This window comes from Rattus norvegicus, chromosome 19, assembly GCF_021556685.1.
Source record: "Rattus norvegicus strain SHRSP/BbbUtx chromosome 19, alternate assembly SHRSP_T2T, whole genome shotgun sequence".
Taxonomy (NCBI): domain Eukaryota; kingdom Metazoa; phylum Chordata; class Mammalia; order Rodentia; family Muridae; genus Rattus; species Rattus norvegicus.
The window spans coordinates 21,886,043-21,903,096 of NC_141552.1; the positions used below are offsets into that span (position 1 = coordinate 21,886,043).

Here is a 17,054-nt window from a genome sequence, read left to right on the forward strand (position 1 = left end):
CCTTCTGGAGTTCCCAGGACAAGGCTATAGCGATGTCAGCCTATAGCACAGCTGCATTCAGTACCAAGGATATCTCACTTCTATAGTGGTCAGTCAGCTTCCCAGAGATGTTTCCTGTCTTGTAATTGCCCTGCAGTAAATATGTTCTATACCCTCTGTTCTTATGGTCGGGCAGCTTCCTAGAGAGTGGGTGGGAATGTGCTTTCTGTACTTTCTGGTCTATTGTCTAACGTCTAGGGGCTAAACGAGGGCCAGCTTAAAAGATTCTCATGCTTAAGAAATGGCTGTACTGATATCTAACGGAGATCTTTCATATCCACTTTCTTCCAAGTCTACCAGCCATCTCAGATTGTTGCTGTAATATGCCTGACAATCAAGGACACAGAAAAATAACTTGATACACAGCAAGGACATGGCAATCATATCCTGTGTCGTTATGTATGTTCTGGATGAGGTTTGTTAAAATGACAATATTGCACAAAGCTTTATATAGGACCCATCAAATTAAGGGTCACTATGCACTGTCATAGCTAAAATGGCCTGGTCAGAAGTGACCACTGGATCACTCTTCTGTAACTTCACATGAGAGGCTTGTGCTTTTTGTGTTTTTTATTTTTGTGTTTTTTTCTTATTTATTTATTTATTTATTATTTATTTATTTATTTATTGCTTTATATGTTGTCAGGAAGATAGTTCAAGTCATGGATCTGCCCCCAAAATCTGAGCTTTGCCACTAATACTGTAAACAGTATTAGTGTATGCATTCATTAAAATAACTGTTTTTTTTTTTTAGTAGGATAGATGCTTTTGTGTTTTGTAGGGTGATCCATGAAACAGGAGTGAAGATGCTTGTTTCTTACTCTGTCCACTGAGTTATATCTCTAGGCTTGTCCTACTCCTTTGGCTGCATTCCCCCCCCCCCCACATTTGCTGACTATTTTATTTTTCAGATGAAATCACACGTTATAGCTTAGAGAGGCCTGTAAGCAATCCTACTTTGGTAACTTAAGTGCAAAGAGGAGAGCCCCACACTCAGCCTGAGGGTGCATTCACTGGTGGCTCCAATATTTCAGTTTCCTCTGCTAACAGATCACCACATTGTTGCCAGGACCATAATGAATGCAATTCTTTCTCCTAAGGAATCTGGTGGCAACTGTCAAATGTTAAGCACAAAGCTTCAGGTTGTACCTATAACACACACCCACATTGCAACCTACCCTACAGGCTATTTCTGGGTGTGATTTCATGCACCTGCACATGATGAGACAGGAGACCTCTTTGGCTACTTATAGGAACTGGTGTGATTTCTCAGTAATCTTTAATGGGTAATATTGCTGACTGAGGAGAATTTGAGGTAGGATGAAACATTTCTGTGCAGGGATTGGGGAGGAAGCACTCATTTAGATACATAGCAATGACTTAGGTTTTTCCAATCAAGCCTAGAGCCAAATTTGGCTTTGGAAGCATGTGGTGCTCAGTGGCTATGCCACAGGGAAGTCCCCTGAAAAGGGTCCATCAGCTTTTGCTCAGTACAGGGAGAACATTAGCAGGGAGGTAAAGTCTGTTATCCATGACATCAGCCGTCCCTTCGTGGACATTCTATTGTCTCCTAGAGAGACCTTGGAATCCCTGTGATGTCACCAGTATCGTTGTGACAACCAATTCCCTACTTTTTCTCTTAGTGTCCAAAGGATATATCCACAGGCATGTTTGCCCGTCTTCTCAGGCGCTTTGGGAGAGTTGATGTTGATAGAGAAGAGTCTAGAGTGAAGCAAACGAAACCTAAAGGTAATGATGGACACAGGACATGGGGAATGTGGAGTAAGTTCTGGGCAGTGTATGTTGAGCTTCCTCTCAGGGGTGAGTGTGGGGGCCTTCAGCTGGCCTTTATAGCGATGGGCCACAACCACTGGAACATCTCCACAGATATTGAATTCCATGATTATCACAATTCCTGAAAGTCAAGGTTTTCACATCATTAGTTTCTCCATAACCACATGGAGGATATGGCAATGCCTATGCTATTATTGGGTGAACTTCTAGTCTTTACTTTTACAGTGCATTCAGTATGTTAAATTGATATAATAACACCATAAGTAGTCATGGAGGGTATAACTTTTCTGAATTAAACAGGGCATCAATGTACTTCACTTTCATTGCTTCTTTCAATTCAGTGACTATCTGACAGTAGTAAGAGGGAGAGAATTGTGCTCCTGGCCATGACCTTATATTCTTAGAACTCCTCTGACTACCTCTGGCTGACGGGACCAATCTTACCTTCATACATTAGAGGTTCTGTGTGGCAGATATTTTTCTACAGTAGCCAACTATATGGGGCAGGTAGAGAAAGAGCCTGTAACCTACTGGCACTTCTGGGGCATTTGTCATTTCAGTAGGGGGGATTAATAAGTCTGTTGACCATGTCCTCCCCCTACATGAATTTTTAATGCAAAGTTATTGGACGAGAGTAACAGTGTAGGATATCTGAGTATCCCTGATCAATCAAGTCATTGTGGATGCTGAATTGATGATCTGACTTCTGAAACCAGAGGGGTGAGGGTCCTGAAACCAGGTTGTAGCCTGCGTACCTGATAATAATCCTGGAGAAGGCATCTCTCTGGTACTTGTAAGCCTGTGTGGGCAGGCATAGGGAACACCTGGCTGCTTACATCTCTTGGTCTCTATATAGTAGTGGGGGAACTGTGATCCACTTAGGATGCCTCTTACACATAGACCAAACTCCTTGCAGTGACACTGGCTTCCAAGCATGTTCTCCTGTTTGGACCTCACTGTGGTCTGTGTATGCTCTATGCATTCGCCCCATGTGGGTTCACTTGTGTTATTCTACCTACAGAGGCCTGCAGACAGACGTCATCCCCTGAAAATGTCCTAAACAAGGTGCAGGCCAACGAGGAAGAGGAGAGGCTGAATAGAGAACTGGAGCTAACTACCAAGGAGAGAAATGAGCTGACAGATCGCCTCCTTTATGTGACAGGTGGATCCATGAGCAAGAGGTATGCATTGCTCCAAACAAACGACCTTGTTCTAAACCTCATCTCCCATAGAGAGGAGATTCAGAACCTGACCCTTAGTGAGGAGTGAGTTTGGACATGGACTCTCTGATTCCACCTGTTGAAAATCTGAACTTGTGATCTGAGTGAAGAATTCAGGGATAACGTCACTGGACCATGAGTTCCCAGTGTACAATTGGAAAGCCCTTGACAGGTGGCAGTTTGCAAGGTTCTAGGTGCTGTGAGTTTGTGGACAGTGTTTGTACTTGCTAGGAATGTGACTGAACGCTATCATCTCATGGCAGCACCCTTAGGTAACAGGTCCCACATTGTTCATCTCCATGCTTAACTAGAAGGCCTGAGGCTCAGGCCTGTTCCTTCTTGTCTGTGTGCCTTAAACACTGAGACAGTAATGGTGCATACATTTCTACTGATTCTCATTGTGCTCTTTCCATATTTGTCTCTCTTTCTCATTCTCTGAGTCTGTTTACTTTTCTTTTCTTGTGGGTGTGTCCCAGTTTGTGTGTCTGTGTGTTCACAGGTCTGCATGCATATGTACAACTTTTATATGTTTCTATGTCCCCTGTCCCTTGGAATTTAGGGGTCTGTTTTTGACCTCAGGATATACCTGTATAATAGTTTCATGGAGGTGTAAGTGCTTTATTTTGGAAGCCCCACTTTCAACAGTACAGTTCTTTGCCTGTGTGGTCACATTTGTCTATACACTTGTATGCCTTGGGCAGATTATAAGTTTGTGGCAATATCTGGTCTTATCTCCAGAATTATGTGTACTGTCTGCCTCTAGAATATTAGTTATTCGGCTTGTAGCATTCCACTTGTCAAAACAGGAAAAATGAAATCAGAGGTTTCTGGATGTGTGTGTGTGTGTGTGTTTGTGTGTGTGTGTGTGTGTGGTTGGGTAAGCTCTGTGGCCTAGGCTCTTGACAGCATAACAGGTTTGAATGCAGATCCAGCCCTCCTGATTGAAAAAAGTGAGCCAGGGAACCCTTTATCTGGGTGCTTAGCTTCTGTTGTCCTGGGCACACAATTCCAAGTTTCTGAAGCTGAAGAAGATCCAAATATGTAGAATTCAGAAAGTGTCCTTCCAGGGCTGGGGTAGTACAGGACACAGACTGAGTTCATATAGTCCTAAACCTCGATGTTCATTGGGTTCTATCTTCCTGGGGCCAGCCCCTACTTCAGGCCAAATCCATTTTATGAAAACTTGAAGATAAAGGAGAAAGAGGTCATTTCATTACTGCACAACTTAGACACAAAGAACATTGAACATCGTGAGAAATTTCAGGAGCTCAAGAAGGAGATTAACTTCTATCGGTAAGTACTGGTCAGAAGGGCCCATCACTTGTGGAATATCCATTGCTGCCTCTCTTTGTTCTGGACTGGAGAGCCTGCAGCTCTGGGTCCATGTCTTCTGCTGTTTAAATATCACTGTGCCGTGGGTCTTTTGGACTCAGTTTCAGTTCCATAAGAGACTGTGACTTCTCAGCACAGTGTCTATGCATCTTTAGAAGGCTCTGGATAGAACTATACTGATTCAGGCATCAGAGTGTTATTAGGCCGACCTGGGCCTCTGGGGTCATATCAGGTTTAACAAAGCTCAATGTGTGGACCACATGGTTAGCATGACCTCCCTTGGTTCTACTGTCCTCTTGCGGTTTTTTACTGCCTACTAATTGATGTTGCCCCGATGCATTGGGCTCTCATGGGTAGTTGTAGATCCCTTGTTCTTTTGGAGAGACATGGACTGTTAGGTGCTTGGGTCACAGAAACAATTTATTCTTCCCTGGATTGGCCGTTTGCTGTTTGTGGAGCAGCCTTACATGTATGGAGATGTATTCTATGAAGTCTTTATGGGTATCTGGGTCCTGGTGGAGTTTGTGGGATTTGGCAGTTGGAATGGGAGGAAGAGGCTACAGGATCTTACTATGCAGAGTGTGTTTCCAGCAACCTGCACAGCCGGCTCCTGATGGACCAGGCATGTATGAAGAAGAAGTTGGTCACATTGAAGCAGGAGTGCAAGGAGTTACAGCGATATTTGTTTGAGTTGAACCCGAAGGATGAAGACGAACAGGAGAAGACCAGAAACCTCCAGACCCAGCAAAATGTGGTAGGAACAAGCAGCTGAGTCAGATTAACAATGTCTGATACCATTTGCCTATTGGATACATCTTTGCTTCCCCTATCATCTTTCTAATGTCCCCACACCCAATCAGTCACCCTCCTCATGTGATAGAGTTATTCATTGCTCTGTCTATGCACAAGTATTCTGGGATATTAACCACTTTTCAGAAACTGAATTATGGGCAATTATACTTCTCTGCCCTTTTTGAAACTGCAGTCCAGAAATGGTGACAGAGGAATAACATATCACATGACTGAAGGCAGCAACTTGACAGCTGGTATGCGTGTCCCCACCATATCCGTGTCTTAATAGCTGCCTTCTTCTCCCAGGTCTCAGGAACTGCAGGAGACATGGAATAGGACGGATCCCAGGAAGACAGCCCCCTGAGGAATGAGTTTCTCTCTCAGGAGTTCCCTGTGACGACAATCCTCACAGTCAAAGACTTTTTGTGGGTGAATATTCTTCTTCTCAGATAATTTCCTCAATGTTTAGAGACCCTACATTTATGTATCCGTATGCCAGCCTGTCTGGTTGAGGTCTTTCTCCTTTCTCATACGGACAACACCATTTGAGAGACATCTGAGGAGACAGCCTTGACGTCTTGTCCTAGAGGAGAAACAGCACTACAACTGTGTTTCTAAATGTTCATTAAGAAAATGCTGTTAAGAAATGTTTTTGGTTATGATTTTCATTGAAGTTTTCTTTTTGTTATTTCATAGTTATATATTCTTGTTACTGTTTTTCATTTTTATACCATTTTAGTTGTTCATTTTATGCCTGTTTTTTGTAAATTGTATTCCTTATGAATAAAAATTGATTTGTAACTCTTGACTCTTAAGACCATCTTATTCAAGGGTCCTTTGCACTCCTGTAGACTTAGATCTGACAACTGGATATGGATCTTTGCATGGTCCAGGCAGCATGGGTAAATAGGGAATTCAAAGCCACCAAGGGGTACACAGGGTGATAGTGTCTTTGTGTGGATAATGTGACTTTTTTTATGGACACACACTTTATGATGTAATCACTGACATACTGTATCCATGCTATCATGTATTCTGCTCATCCTAGTCTATATCAGTCTACAACACACATTCCTTATTGACTGTGTGCACCAGATATTGAGTAACACACACTCATGCCTGTAGAGCTGCAGAAAAAATGACAACTTTCACAAAGGTATATAGAATAATCCTAATGGAGAACCATGTGCCTCAGTTTTTCTTACAATACAGCATTAGTATTAAACCAGAAAGATAATGACCATCAACGTCATTTTGGGAAATAGGGTTCCTGCGCTTGCCTCTCGCCATCAGATTATCTCTAGTGTAACTTTGTTCTGCTATTTCTGACAGTGGCTAGACTGTCCTATAAGCCTGTGTGACAGGAGTGCTGTAGACCTGTTTTCCTCTCTTTCAGTCAGTTATGGGGACAGAGTGTTCTGCTTTCTGGCATGTAGTTTTTCCTCTCTACAGGTCTTCAGCTGTTCCTGTGGGCCTGTGTCTTGAGTTCACCAGGCAGCTTTCTTGCAGCAGAAAATTTGGACTTACCTGTGGTCCCGAGGCTCAGGTTAGCTCGTGGGGTGCTGCCCACGGGCTCTCTGCAGCGGCAGCAACCAGGAAGACCTGTGCCGCCCCTTCCGGGAGCTTCAGTGCACCAGGGTTCCAGATGGTCTTTGGCTTTTTCCTCTGGCGTCCGAGATGTGTGTGCAGGGAGCAGTCACTTCTGGTTTCCCAGGCTTGTCTGCCTCTCTGAAGGTTTAGCTCTCCCTCCCACGGGATTTGGGTGCAGAGAACTGTTTATCCGGTCTGTTTCCTTCAGGGTCCGGCGGTGTCTCTGGCAGGGGTCCTGCCGCTCCTGGGCCCTCCCCCACGGGAGCCCAGAGGCCTTATACAGTTTCCTCTTGGGCCAGGGATGTGGGCAGGGGTGAGCAGTGTTGGTGGTCTCTTCCGCTCTGCAGCCTCAGGAGTGCCCACCTGACCAGGCGGTTGGGTCTCTCTCTCACCGGGTCTGGGAGCAGAGAGCTGCTGCGGGCCGGGATCCGGCTTGGGGTTTTCTAATCCTATTCATAATTTATTATCCTTCCCAACACTATGGGCTTTGTTCTGTTAATGCTAACAGCGGCATCCAATACCTAGGATATTTTCTACTGACATGTGTGACGTGAGACAAAACAGTCCCTGTCATCCCTCACCTGAATAAACTTCCTTAGCGAACAGTGTAGTTGGAGGGTCCTTCTCTCCTCTCCAAGATCGAGAAACATTTCCAGTCTTCAGACAAGTGTGTCAGCCATTGTCCAGTGACTGTCTTGAGATGTCCACATTGTCAGCTGAGTGTCTTCATCCAGCCTGCCCTGTAATTGTTGTAGACGATTAATAGGGTTCCAGCCCTAGGATTTAATTCAGTGCTACAGTACTTGCCAAACATGCTCAAAGCCCTAGCTGCCACCCTAGTCCTGTGTGCTCTAGAGAAAGAAAATAAAGAACCACATTGTCTATCAAGTTTCTCCTCCAATAGAAGGAGAATCTGCATCGGTCTTTTAAGTAATTCTAAGCCCCAGCTTCCCCACAGCTCCCTCCATCGATTGCACTATTGGTGCATTTTCAGTAACGCTCACTTTATTTTTGGTGTGCAAAGAATATGCACCATGTCAGTAAAGTGTGTGTGTGTGTGTGTGTGTGTGTGTGTGTGTGTGTGAGTGTGTGTTCATCCATGAACTCACTATAAATTATTATCAAATGACCCAGAAGACCGTGGAGAAACCTGTCGATGTGCATGCAGAATTATGTTACTACCGTTCCATGGCACCTTGCAGGGAACACTGAAATAGTGGGCTGCTTTAATAGAGCCTAAAACCAGGCTATGCATGGTTTTCGGTGAGATTGTGATGTGCAACACCACAACAGAGATCAGCAGAAGCTTCATTTATTCCATGCTGCTGTTATCAAGAGGAGGCAAAGCCTCATCCCATAGAGAGTCTGGTAGGATCTGATGAAGGGCAATAAACTCAGGGTTGAAATCAAGCCTTTAGAAACAAAGAGAAAAATACAAAGTCAAGGAATGCAAGAGCTGTCTTTTTCTTTTCTTCCTCTTTTTTTTTTGAGAAGATCCACAAGAGAGACAACCCCTTCCTCAAACTAACAATGCACAAGAGAGACAATACATGAATTAAAAATCAGAAATGAAATGAGGGACATAACAATAGACACCGAGCAAATTCCAAAATCATTAGTTCTTACTCCCGAGGACTTTACGCCAGAAAACTGGAATATTCATTCGATATTGTTGATTTTGTAGACAGATAACAATTACCAAAGTTAAATCCAGATCTGGGAAGGTATCTGAATAATACCCCTAAGAAAATAGATACACTCATTAAAGGTTGCATACATTATATATTATATTGCTTTCTTTTTGCATGATTAAACCCCTTCAAGGACAATTAGCTATGTTATAGAAAGTGTTACTTTTAAAACAAAAGGACAAAGAGAGAAATTGTGGAGTCACTGAGATACACTTCCCAGACAGGATCAAGGAAAGATGGCTGAGAGATGCAAGCAGGGGCTGGAACGCTGCCCTTGAGAAGGAAATGTTTTTCTCACTTTACCTTACACTATGCTGTACTGTGTCTGTTTTTTGTGGAAGCAGCTCTCATGCTCTCTGGGTTATGACAAGTAGATTGTGATACTAGGAAGAGGGGTGATTTGCTATACAGATATTTTAAGGAGAAGCCTTAGCTTACTCTCACTTCTTTGCCTAGTCTTGCCTCAGTCGTTCCTGGTATCATGGGAATAACGACCTTATTATATCTTGCCAAAAGGGAATGTGAGGTAATGCATATTCATGCCTATATAAGGGTTAATAAGCTTGTAGCTGCATGCAGTTGCATCTGCCTTTGCTCTGCATCCCCTGTGTCCTGGTTATTTGTGACCGTACCTGGGCCCCCAACGCACTAGCTGTTGACAAGCATCACCCTTCTCAGTGTTAGGTATATATTTTTTTGAAATCTATGATGTGGAGGCATATTACAGCAACAATATGAAATAGCAGGCGGGCATGTATGAAAATGCTGTGTTTAAGCTAGGTGTGGGGACAAGTCCTCAAAAGGAGCTGTTAAGATGGGAAACAAATAATGCATTTGTTGCTGGAATTGAGTTGCCTCAGCTGTGTTGCTCTGCCTGCTCAGTGTCCATTCAACCTCACTCTGTTTCTACAGAGGAACTCAAGGTTTGCCCCAGCCGCCTGTGAGCTGTGATATGGGCAGAGAAAGGCCAGGACACAGTGGTGATTTACCACTCCTCAGTTATGCTGAATTTTCCACTACTGTACTTGTATACACAAGTACAGTGTGGTCAGTTATTATAGATATTTGTCATTTCTTACAGAGGGCAACTATGATTGACTACACCCAATTCTATAAAAAACAAAACTCAGGAAACCTGGCCCTTGGCAGCAATGAATCAAGAAATATCTAGGATGGTGGGGCATGAATTCTGCCAAGCAATGAACTCAGATAGGTGGGTTTGTGAGGAAGATGTATAGTTGAATAGCCCAATAGATTCACGTTGTATCATCTTGATTTAATCTAAGGACAAAGAAGTGCAGTATCTCTGATGGCTTTCTTCTAACCCATGAATGGTTCACTGGGGTTTGACCTCAGTTCTTTATTCTTCTTGCTGGGGCAGCAACACTCAGGGAAGCTTGAGATTGCCATAGGCACAGGATTAGGCTAGAAATGCTGAGTAGGTGATACTAAGTTGTTCAGATGGTGATACCCATTTCATTTGTTCTTAACGTGGACCTAAGGAAAGACAGATCAAGGTCCTTAGAATACAAAGATCATTTCCAGTTTTTTTTCTACCTTTCCTGAATGAAAGACTGTTTGGCAGAGAATGGTAAAAATTCAAGAATTGGTAGATAATACTTTGAATGAAGGGTGGGTTTCTGTGTTGGTTTTAGACAGGTTCTCAATTACCCCATCTTGTTCTCTACGCTGCTCGTCAGGTTCACTTTGAGCTCAAATAAAGCTGCTTCTACTTTCCAACAGGTAGTCTTACAAAGGGGCCTCCAAGGACTGTGAGGACAGCATTAGCCAATGAGAATTGAGGTGTGTAACCCACAACTATAGCTTTATCTGAAAGACCCTCAGACAGAGGAGACTCTCGCTCCAGTCCTGAGGACAATCACCACCCCATGAACACACAGGACTCAGTCTTGATGTAAAAACAAGAGGTTTACTTTGGGATACCAATGCACTGGGGCTCGACATGGTCCACACGCAGGAGGGATGTGAGGAGCCTCGAACAACAGAAATGTACAGTTTAAACAGTCATTTACGATCACACAGTTTCATTAGCTCAGCTATTTCGGTGCCAAGAATACCTAGGCAGATGTTTCTCGTCCTGGGATAAGGCCGTAACCACATCAATGTAGCTATTTCAGTAGGAAGGACGTCTGACTTGATATATATTTTCTTATCCTGGGGTTCCCAGGACAAGGACCAAGGATATCTGTCTTGGCAGGTGTTTCCCTTCTGGAGTTCCCAGGACAAGGCTATAGCGATGTCAGCCTATAGCACAGCTGCATTCAGTACCAAGGATATCTCACTTCTATAGTGGTCAGTCAGCTTCCCAGAGATGTTTCCTGTCTTGTAATTGCCCTGCAGTAAATATGTTCTATACCCTCTGTTCTTATGGTCGGGCAGCTTCCTAGAGAGTGGGTGGGAATGTGCTTTCTGTACTTTCTGGTCTATTGTCTAACGTCTAGGGGCTAAACGAGGGCCAGCTTAAAAGATTCTCATGCTTAAGAAATGGCTGTACTGATATCTAACGGAGATCTTTCATATCCACTTTCTTCCAAGTCTACCAGCCATCTCAGATTGTTGCTGTAATATGCCTGACAATCAAGGACACAGAAAAATAACTTGATACACAGCAAGGACATGGCAATCATATCCTGTGTCGTTATGTATGTTCTGGATGAGGTTTGTTAAAATGACAATATTGCACAAAGCTTTATATAGGACCCATCAAATTAAGGGTCACTATGCACTGTCATAGCTAAAATGGCCTGGTCAGAAGTGACCACTGGATCACTCTTCTGTAACTTCACATGAGAGGCTTGTGCTTTTTGTGTTTTTTATTTTTGTGTTTTTTTCTTATTTATTTATTTATTTATTATTTATTTATTTATTTATTGCTTTATATGTTGTCAGGAAGATAGTTCAAGTCATGGATCTGCCCCCAAAATCTGAGCTTTGCCACTAATACTGTAAACAGTATTAGTGTATGCATTCATTAAAATAACTGTTTTTTTTTTTTAGTAGGATAGATGCTTTTGTGTTTTGTAGGGTGATCCATGAAACAGGAGTGAAGATGCTTGTTTCTTACTCTGTCCACTGAGTTATATCTCTAGGCTTGTCCTACTCCTTTGGCTGCATTCCCCCCCCCCCACATTTGCTGACTATTTTATTTTTCAGATGAAATCACACGTTATAGCTTAGAGAGGCCTGTAAGCAATCCTACTTTGGTAACTTAAGTGCAAAGAGGAGAGCCCCACACTCAGCCTGAGGGTGCATTCACTGGTGGCTCCAATATTTCAGTTTCCTCTGCTAACAGATCACCACATTGTTGCCAGGACCATAATGAATGCAATTCTTTCTCCTAAGGAATCTGGTGGCAACTGTCAAATGTTAAGCACAAAGCTTCAGGTTGTACCTATAACACACACCCACATTGCAACCTACCCTACAGGCTATTTCTGGGTGTGATTTCATGCACCTGCACATGATGAGACAGGAGACCTCTTTGGCTACTTATAGGAACTGGTGTGATTTCTCAGTAATCTTTAATGGGTAATATTGCTGACTGAGGAGAATTTGAGGTAGGATGAAACATTTCTGTGCAGGGATTGGGGAGGAAGCACTCATTTAGATACATAGCAATGACTTAGGTTTTTCCAATCAAGCCTAGAGCCAAATTTGGCTTTGGAAGCATGTGGTGCTCAGTGGCTATGCCACAGGGAAGTCCCCTGAAAAGGGTCCATCAGCTTTTGCTCAGTACAGGGAGAACATTAGCAGGGAGGTAAAGTCTGTTATCCATGACATCAGCCGTCCCTTCGTGGACATTCTATTGTCTCCTAGAGAGACCTTGGAATCCCTGTGATGTCACCAGTATCGTTGTGACAACCAATTCCCTACTTTTTCTCTTAGTGTCCAAAGGATATATCCACAGGCATGTTTGCCCGTCTTCTCAGGCGCTTTGGGAGAGTTGATGTTGATAGAGAAGAGTCTAGAGTGAAGCAAACGAAACCTAAAGGTAATGATGGACACAGGACATGGGGAATGTGGAGTAAGTTCTGGGCAGTGTATGTTGAGCTTCCTCTCAGGGGTGAGTGTGGGGGCCTTCAGCTGGCCTTTATAGCGATGGGCCACAACCACTGGAACATCTCCACAGATATTGAATTCCATGATTATCACAATTCCTGAAAGTCAAGGTTTTCACATCATTAGTTTCTCCATAACCACATGGAGGATATGGCAATGCCTATGCTATTATTGGGTGAACTTCTAGTCTTTACTTTTACAGTGCATTCAGTATGTTAAATTGATATAATAACACCATAAGTAGTCATGGAGGGTATAACTTTTCTGAATTAAACAGGGCATCAATGTACTTCACTTTCATTGCTTCTTTCAATTCAGTGACTATCTGACAGTAGTAAGAGGGAGAGAATTGTGCTCCTGGCCATGACCTTATATTCTTAGAACTCCTCTGACTACCTCTGGCTGACGGGACCAATCTTACCTTCATACATTAGAGGTTCTGTGTGGCAGATATTTTTCTACAGTAGCCAACTATATGGGGCAGGTAGAGAAAGAGCCTGTAACCTACTGGCACTTCTGGGGCATTTGTCATTTCAGTAGGGGGAATTAATAAGTCTGTTGACCATGTCCTCCCCCTACATGAATTTTTAATGCAAAGTTATTGGACGAGAGTAACAGTGTAGGATATCTGAGTATCCCTGATCAATCAAGTCATTGTGGATGCTGAATTGATGATCTGACTTCTGAAACCAGAGGGGTGAGGGTCCTGAAACCAGGTTGTAGCCTGCGTACCTGATAATAATCCTGGAGAAGGCATCTCTCTGGTACTTGTAAGCCTGTGTGGGCAGGCATAGGGAACACCTGGCTGCTTACATCTCTTGGTCTCTATATAGTAGTGGGGGAACTGTGATCCACTTAGGATGCCTCTTACACATAGACCAAACTCCTTGCAGTGACACTGGCTTCCAAGCATGTTCTCCTGTTTGGACCTCACTGTGGTCTGTGTATGCTCTATGCATTCGCCCCATGTGGGTTCACTTGTGTTATTCTACCTACAGAGGCCTGCAGACAGACGTCATCCCCTGAAAATGTCCTAAACAAGGTGCAGGCCAACGAGGAAGAGGAGAGGCTGAATAGAGAACTGGAGCTAACTACCAAGGAGAGAAATGAGCTGACAGATCGCCTCCTTTATGTGACAGGTGGATCCATGAGCAAGAGGTATGCATTGCTCCAAACAAACGACCTTGTTCTAAACCTCATCTCCCATAGAGAGGAGATTCAGAACCTGACCCTTAGTGAGGAGTGAGTTTGGACATGGACTCTCTGATTCCACCTGTTGAAAATCTGAACTTGTGATCTGAGTGAAGAATTCAGGGATAACGTCACTGGACCATGAGTTCCCAGTGTACAATTGGAAAGCCCTTGACAGGTGGCAGTTTGCAAGGTTCTAGGTGCTGTGAGTTTGTGGACAGTGTTTGTACTTGCTAGGAATGTGACTGAACGCTATCATCTCATGGCAGCACCCTTAGGTAACAGGTCCCACATTGTTCATCTCCATGCTTAACTAGAAGGCCTGAGGCTCAGGCCTGTTCCTTCTTGTCTGTGTGCCTTAAACACTGAGACAGTAATGGTGCATACATTTCTACTGATTCTCATTGTGCTCTTTCCATATTTGTCTCTCTTTCTCATTCTCTGAGTCTGTTTACTTTTCTTTTCTTGTGGGTGTGTCCCAGTTTGTGTGTCTGTGTGTTCACAGGTCTGCATGCATATGTACAACTTTTATATGTTTCTATGTCCCCTGTCCCTTGGAATTTAGGGGTCTGTTTTTGACCTCAGGATATACCTGTATAATAGTTTCATGGAGGTGTAAGTGCTTTATTTTGGAAGCCCCACTTTCAACAGTACAGTTCTTTGCCTGTGTGGTCACATTTGTCTATACACTTGTATGCCTTGGGCAGATTATAAGTTTGTGGCAATATCTGGTCTTATCTCCAGAATTATGTGTACTGTCTGCCTCTAGAATATTAGTTATTCGGCTTGTAGCATTCCACTTGTCAAAACAGGAAAAATGAAATCAGAGGTTTCTGGATGTGTGTGTGTGTGTGTGTTTGTGTGTGTGTGTGTGTGTGGTTGGGTAAGCTCTGTGGCCTAGGCTCTTGACAGCATAACAGGTTTGAATGCAGATCCAGCCCTCCTGATTGAAAAAAGTGAGCCAGGGAACCCTTTATCTGGGTGCTTAGCTTCTGTTGTCCTGGGCACACAATTCCAAGTTTCTGAAGCTGAAGAAGATCCAAATATGTAGAATTCAGAAAGTGTCCTTCCAGGGCTGGGGTAGTACAGGACACAGACTGAGTTCATATAGTCCTAAACCTCGATGTTCATTGGGTTCTATCTTCCTGGGGCCAGCCCCTACTTCAGGCCAAATCCATTTTATGAAAACTTGAAGATAAAGGAGAAAGAGGTCATTTCATTACTGCACAACTTAGACACAAAGAACATTGAACATCGTGAGAAATTTCAGGAGCTCAAGAAGGAGATTAACTTCTATCGGTAAGTACTGGTCAGAAGGGCCCATCACTTGTGGAATATCCATTGCTGCCTCTCTTTGTTCTGGACTGGAGAGCCTGCAGCTCTGGGTCCATGTCTTCTGCTGTTTAAATATCACTGTGCCGTGGGTCTTTTGGACTCAGTTTCAGTTCCATAAGAGACTGTGACTTCTCAGCACAGTGTCTATGCATCTTTAGAAGGCTCTGGATAGAACTATACTGATTCAGGCATCAGAGTGTTATTAGGCCGACCTGGGCCTCTGGGGTCATATCAGGTTTAACAAAGCTCAATGTGTGGACCACATGGTTAGCATGACCTCCCTTGGTTCTACTGTCCTCTTGCGGTTTTTTACTGCCTACTAATTGATGTTGCCCCGATGCATTGGGCTCTCATGGGTAGTTGTAGATCCCTTGTTCTTTTGGAGAGACATGGACTGTTAGGTGCTTGGGTCACAGAAACAATTTATTCTTCCCTGGATTGGCCGTTTGCTGTTTGTGGAGCAGCCTTACATGTATGGAGATGTATTCTATGAAGTCTTTATGGGTATCTGGGTCCTGGTGGAGTTTGTGGGATTTGGCAGTTGGAATGGGAGGAAGAGGCTACAGGATCTTACTATGCAGAGTGTGTTTCCAGCAACCTGCACAGCCGGCTCCTGATGGACCAGGCATGTATGAAGAAGAAGTTGGTCACATTGAAGCAGGAGTGCAAGGAGTTACAGCGATATTTGTTTGAGTTGAACCCGAAGGATGAAGACGAACAGGAGAAGACCAGAAACCTCCAGACCCAGCAAAATGTGGTAGGAACAAGCAGCTGAGTCAGATTAACAATGTCTGATACCATTTGCCTATTGGATACATCTTTGCTTCCCCTATCATCTTTCTAATGTCCCCACACCCAATCAGTCACCCTCCTCATGTGATAGAGTTATTCATTGCTCTGTCTATGCACAAGTATTCTGGGATATTAACCACTTTTCAGAAACTGAATTATGGGCAATTATACTTCTCTGCCCTTTTTGAAACTGCAGTCCAGAAATGGTGACAGAGGAATAACATATCACATGACTGAAGGCAGCAACTTGACAGCTGGTATGCGTGTCCCCACCATATCCGTGTCTTAATAGCTGCCTTCTTCTCCCAGGTCTCAGGAACTGCAGGAGACATGGAATAGGACGGATCCCAGGAAGACAGCCCCCTGAGGAATGAGTTTCTCTCTCAGGAGTTCCCTGTGACGACAATCCTCACAGTCAAAGACTTTTTGTGGGTGAATATTCTTCTTCTCAGATAATTTCCTCAATGTTTAGAGACCCTACATTTATGTATCCGTATGCCAGCCTGTCTGGTTGAGGTCTTTCTCCTTTCTCATACGGACAACACCATTTGAGAGACATCTGAGGAGACAGCCTTGACGTCTTGTCCTAGAGGAGAAACAGCACTACAACTGTGTTTCTAAATGTTCATTAAGAAAATGCTGTTAAGAAATGTTTTTGGTTATGATTTTCATTGAAGTTTTCTTTTTGTTATTTCATAGTTATATATTCTTGTTACTGTTTTTCATTTTTATACCATTTTAGTTGTTCATTTTATGCCTGTTTTTTGTAAATTGTATTCCTTATGAATAAAAATTGATTTGTAACTCTTGACTCTTAAGACCATCTTATTCAAGGGTCCTTTGCACTCCTGTAGACTTAGATCTGACAACTGGATATGGATCTTTGCATGGTCCAGGCAGCATGGGTAAATAGGGAATTCAAAGCCACCAAGGGGTACACAGGGTGATAGTGTCTTTGTGTGGATAATGTGACTTTTTTTATGGACACACACTTTATGATGTAATCACTGACATACTGTATCCATGCTATCATGTATTCTGCTCATCCTAGTCTATATCAGTCTACAACACACATTCCTTATTGACTGTGTGCACCAGATATTGAGTAACACACACTCATGCCTGTAGAGCTGCAGAAAAAATGACAACTTTCACAAAGGTATATAGAATAATCCTAATGGAGAACCATGTGCCTCAG

At 43.4% G+C, this 17,054-nt stretch overlaps 3 protein-coding genes across 3 annotated transcripts in view; all 3 read left to right on the top strand.

Moving 5' to 3' along the window:
• LOC147999103 (disks large homolog 5-like) overlaps positions 1 to 17,054 on the top strand; it is a 98,154-nt gene that overhangs the window by 24,386 nt on the left and 56,714 nt on the right. The window lies entirely within an intron of this gene.
• On the top strand, positions 1,686 to 5,985 carry LOC147999104 (disks large homolog 5-like). The gene is made up of 5 exons (XM_087596711.1): positions 1,686 to 1,788; positions 2,855 to 3,014; positions 4,203 to 4,346; positions 4,977 to 5,139; positions 5,484 to 5,985. The coding sequence occupies exons 1-5, from the start codon at positions 1,707 to 1,709 to the stop codon at positions 5,511 to 5,513; spliced, it is 579 nt and encodes a 192-aa protein (XP_087452837.1). The 5' UTR covers positions 1,686 to 1,706; the 3' UTR covers positions 5,514 to 5,985.
• LOC147999105 (disks large homolog 5-like) lies at positions 12,368 to 16,667 on the top strand. The gene is made up of 5 exons (XM_087596128.1): positions 12,368 to 12,470; positions 13,537 to 13,696; positions 14,885 to 15,028; positions 15,659 to 15,821; positions 16,166 to 16,667. The coding sequence occupies exons 1-5, from the start codon at positions 12,389 to 12,391 to the stop codon at positions 16,193 to 16,195; spliced, it is 579 nt and encodes a 192-aa protein (XP_087452254.1). The 5' UTR covers positions 12,368 to 12,388; the 3' UTR covers positions 16,196 to 16,667.

Coding starts and splice junctions, on each gene's coding strand:
- LOC147999105 (XM_087596128.1), top strand. CDS start 12,389: ATGTTTGCCCGTCTTCTCAGGCGCTTTGGGAGAGTTGATGTTGATAGA. Junction 12,471..13,536: donor GAAGCAAACGAAACCTAAAG/GTAATGATGGAC, acceptor TTCTACCTACAG/AGGCCTGCAGACAGACGTCA. Junction 15,029..15,658: donor AAGGAGATTAACTTCTATCG/GTAAGTACTGGT, acceptor GTGTGTTTCCAG/CAACCTGCACAGCCGGCTCC.
- LOC147999104 (XM_087596711.1), top strand. CDS start 1,707: ATGTTTGCCCGTCTTCTCAGGCGCTTTGGGAGAGTTGATGTTGATAGA. Junction 4,347..4,976: donor AAGGAGATTAACTTCTATCG/GTAAGTACTGGT, acceptor GTGTGTTTCCAG/CAACCTGCACAGCCGGCTCC. Junction 5,140..5,483: donor TCCAGACCCAGCAAAATGTG/GTAGGAACAAGC, acceptor TTCTTCTCCCAG/GTCTCAGGAACTGCAGGAGA.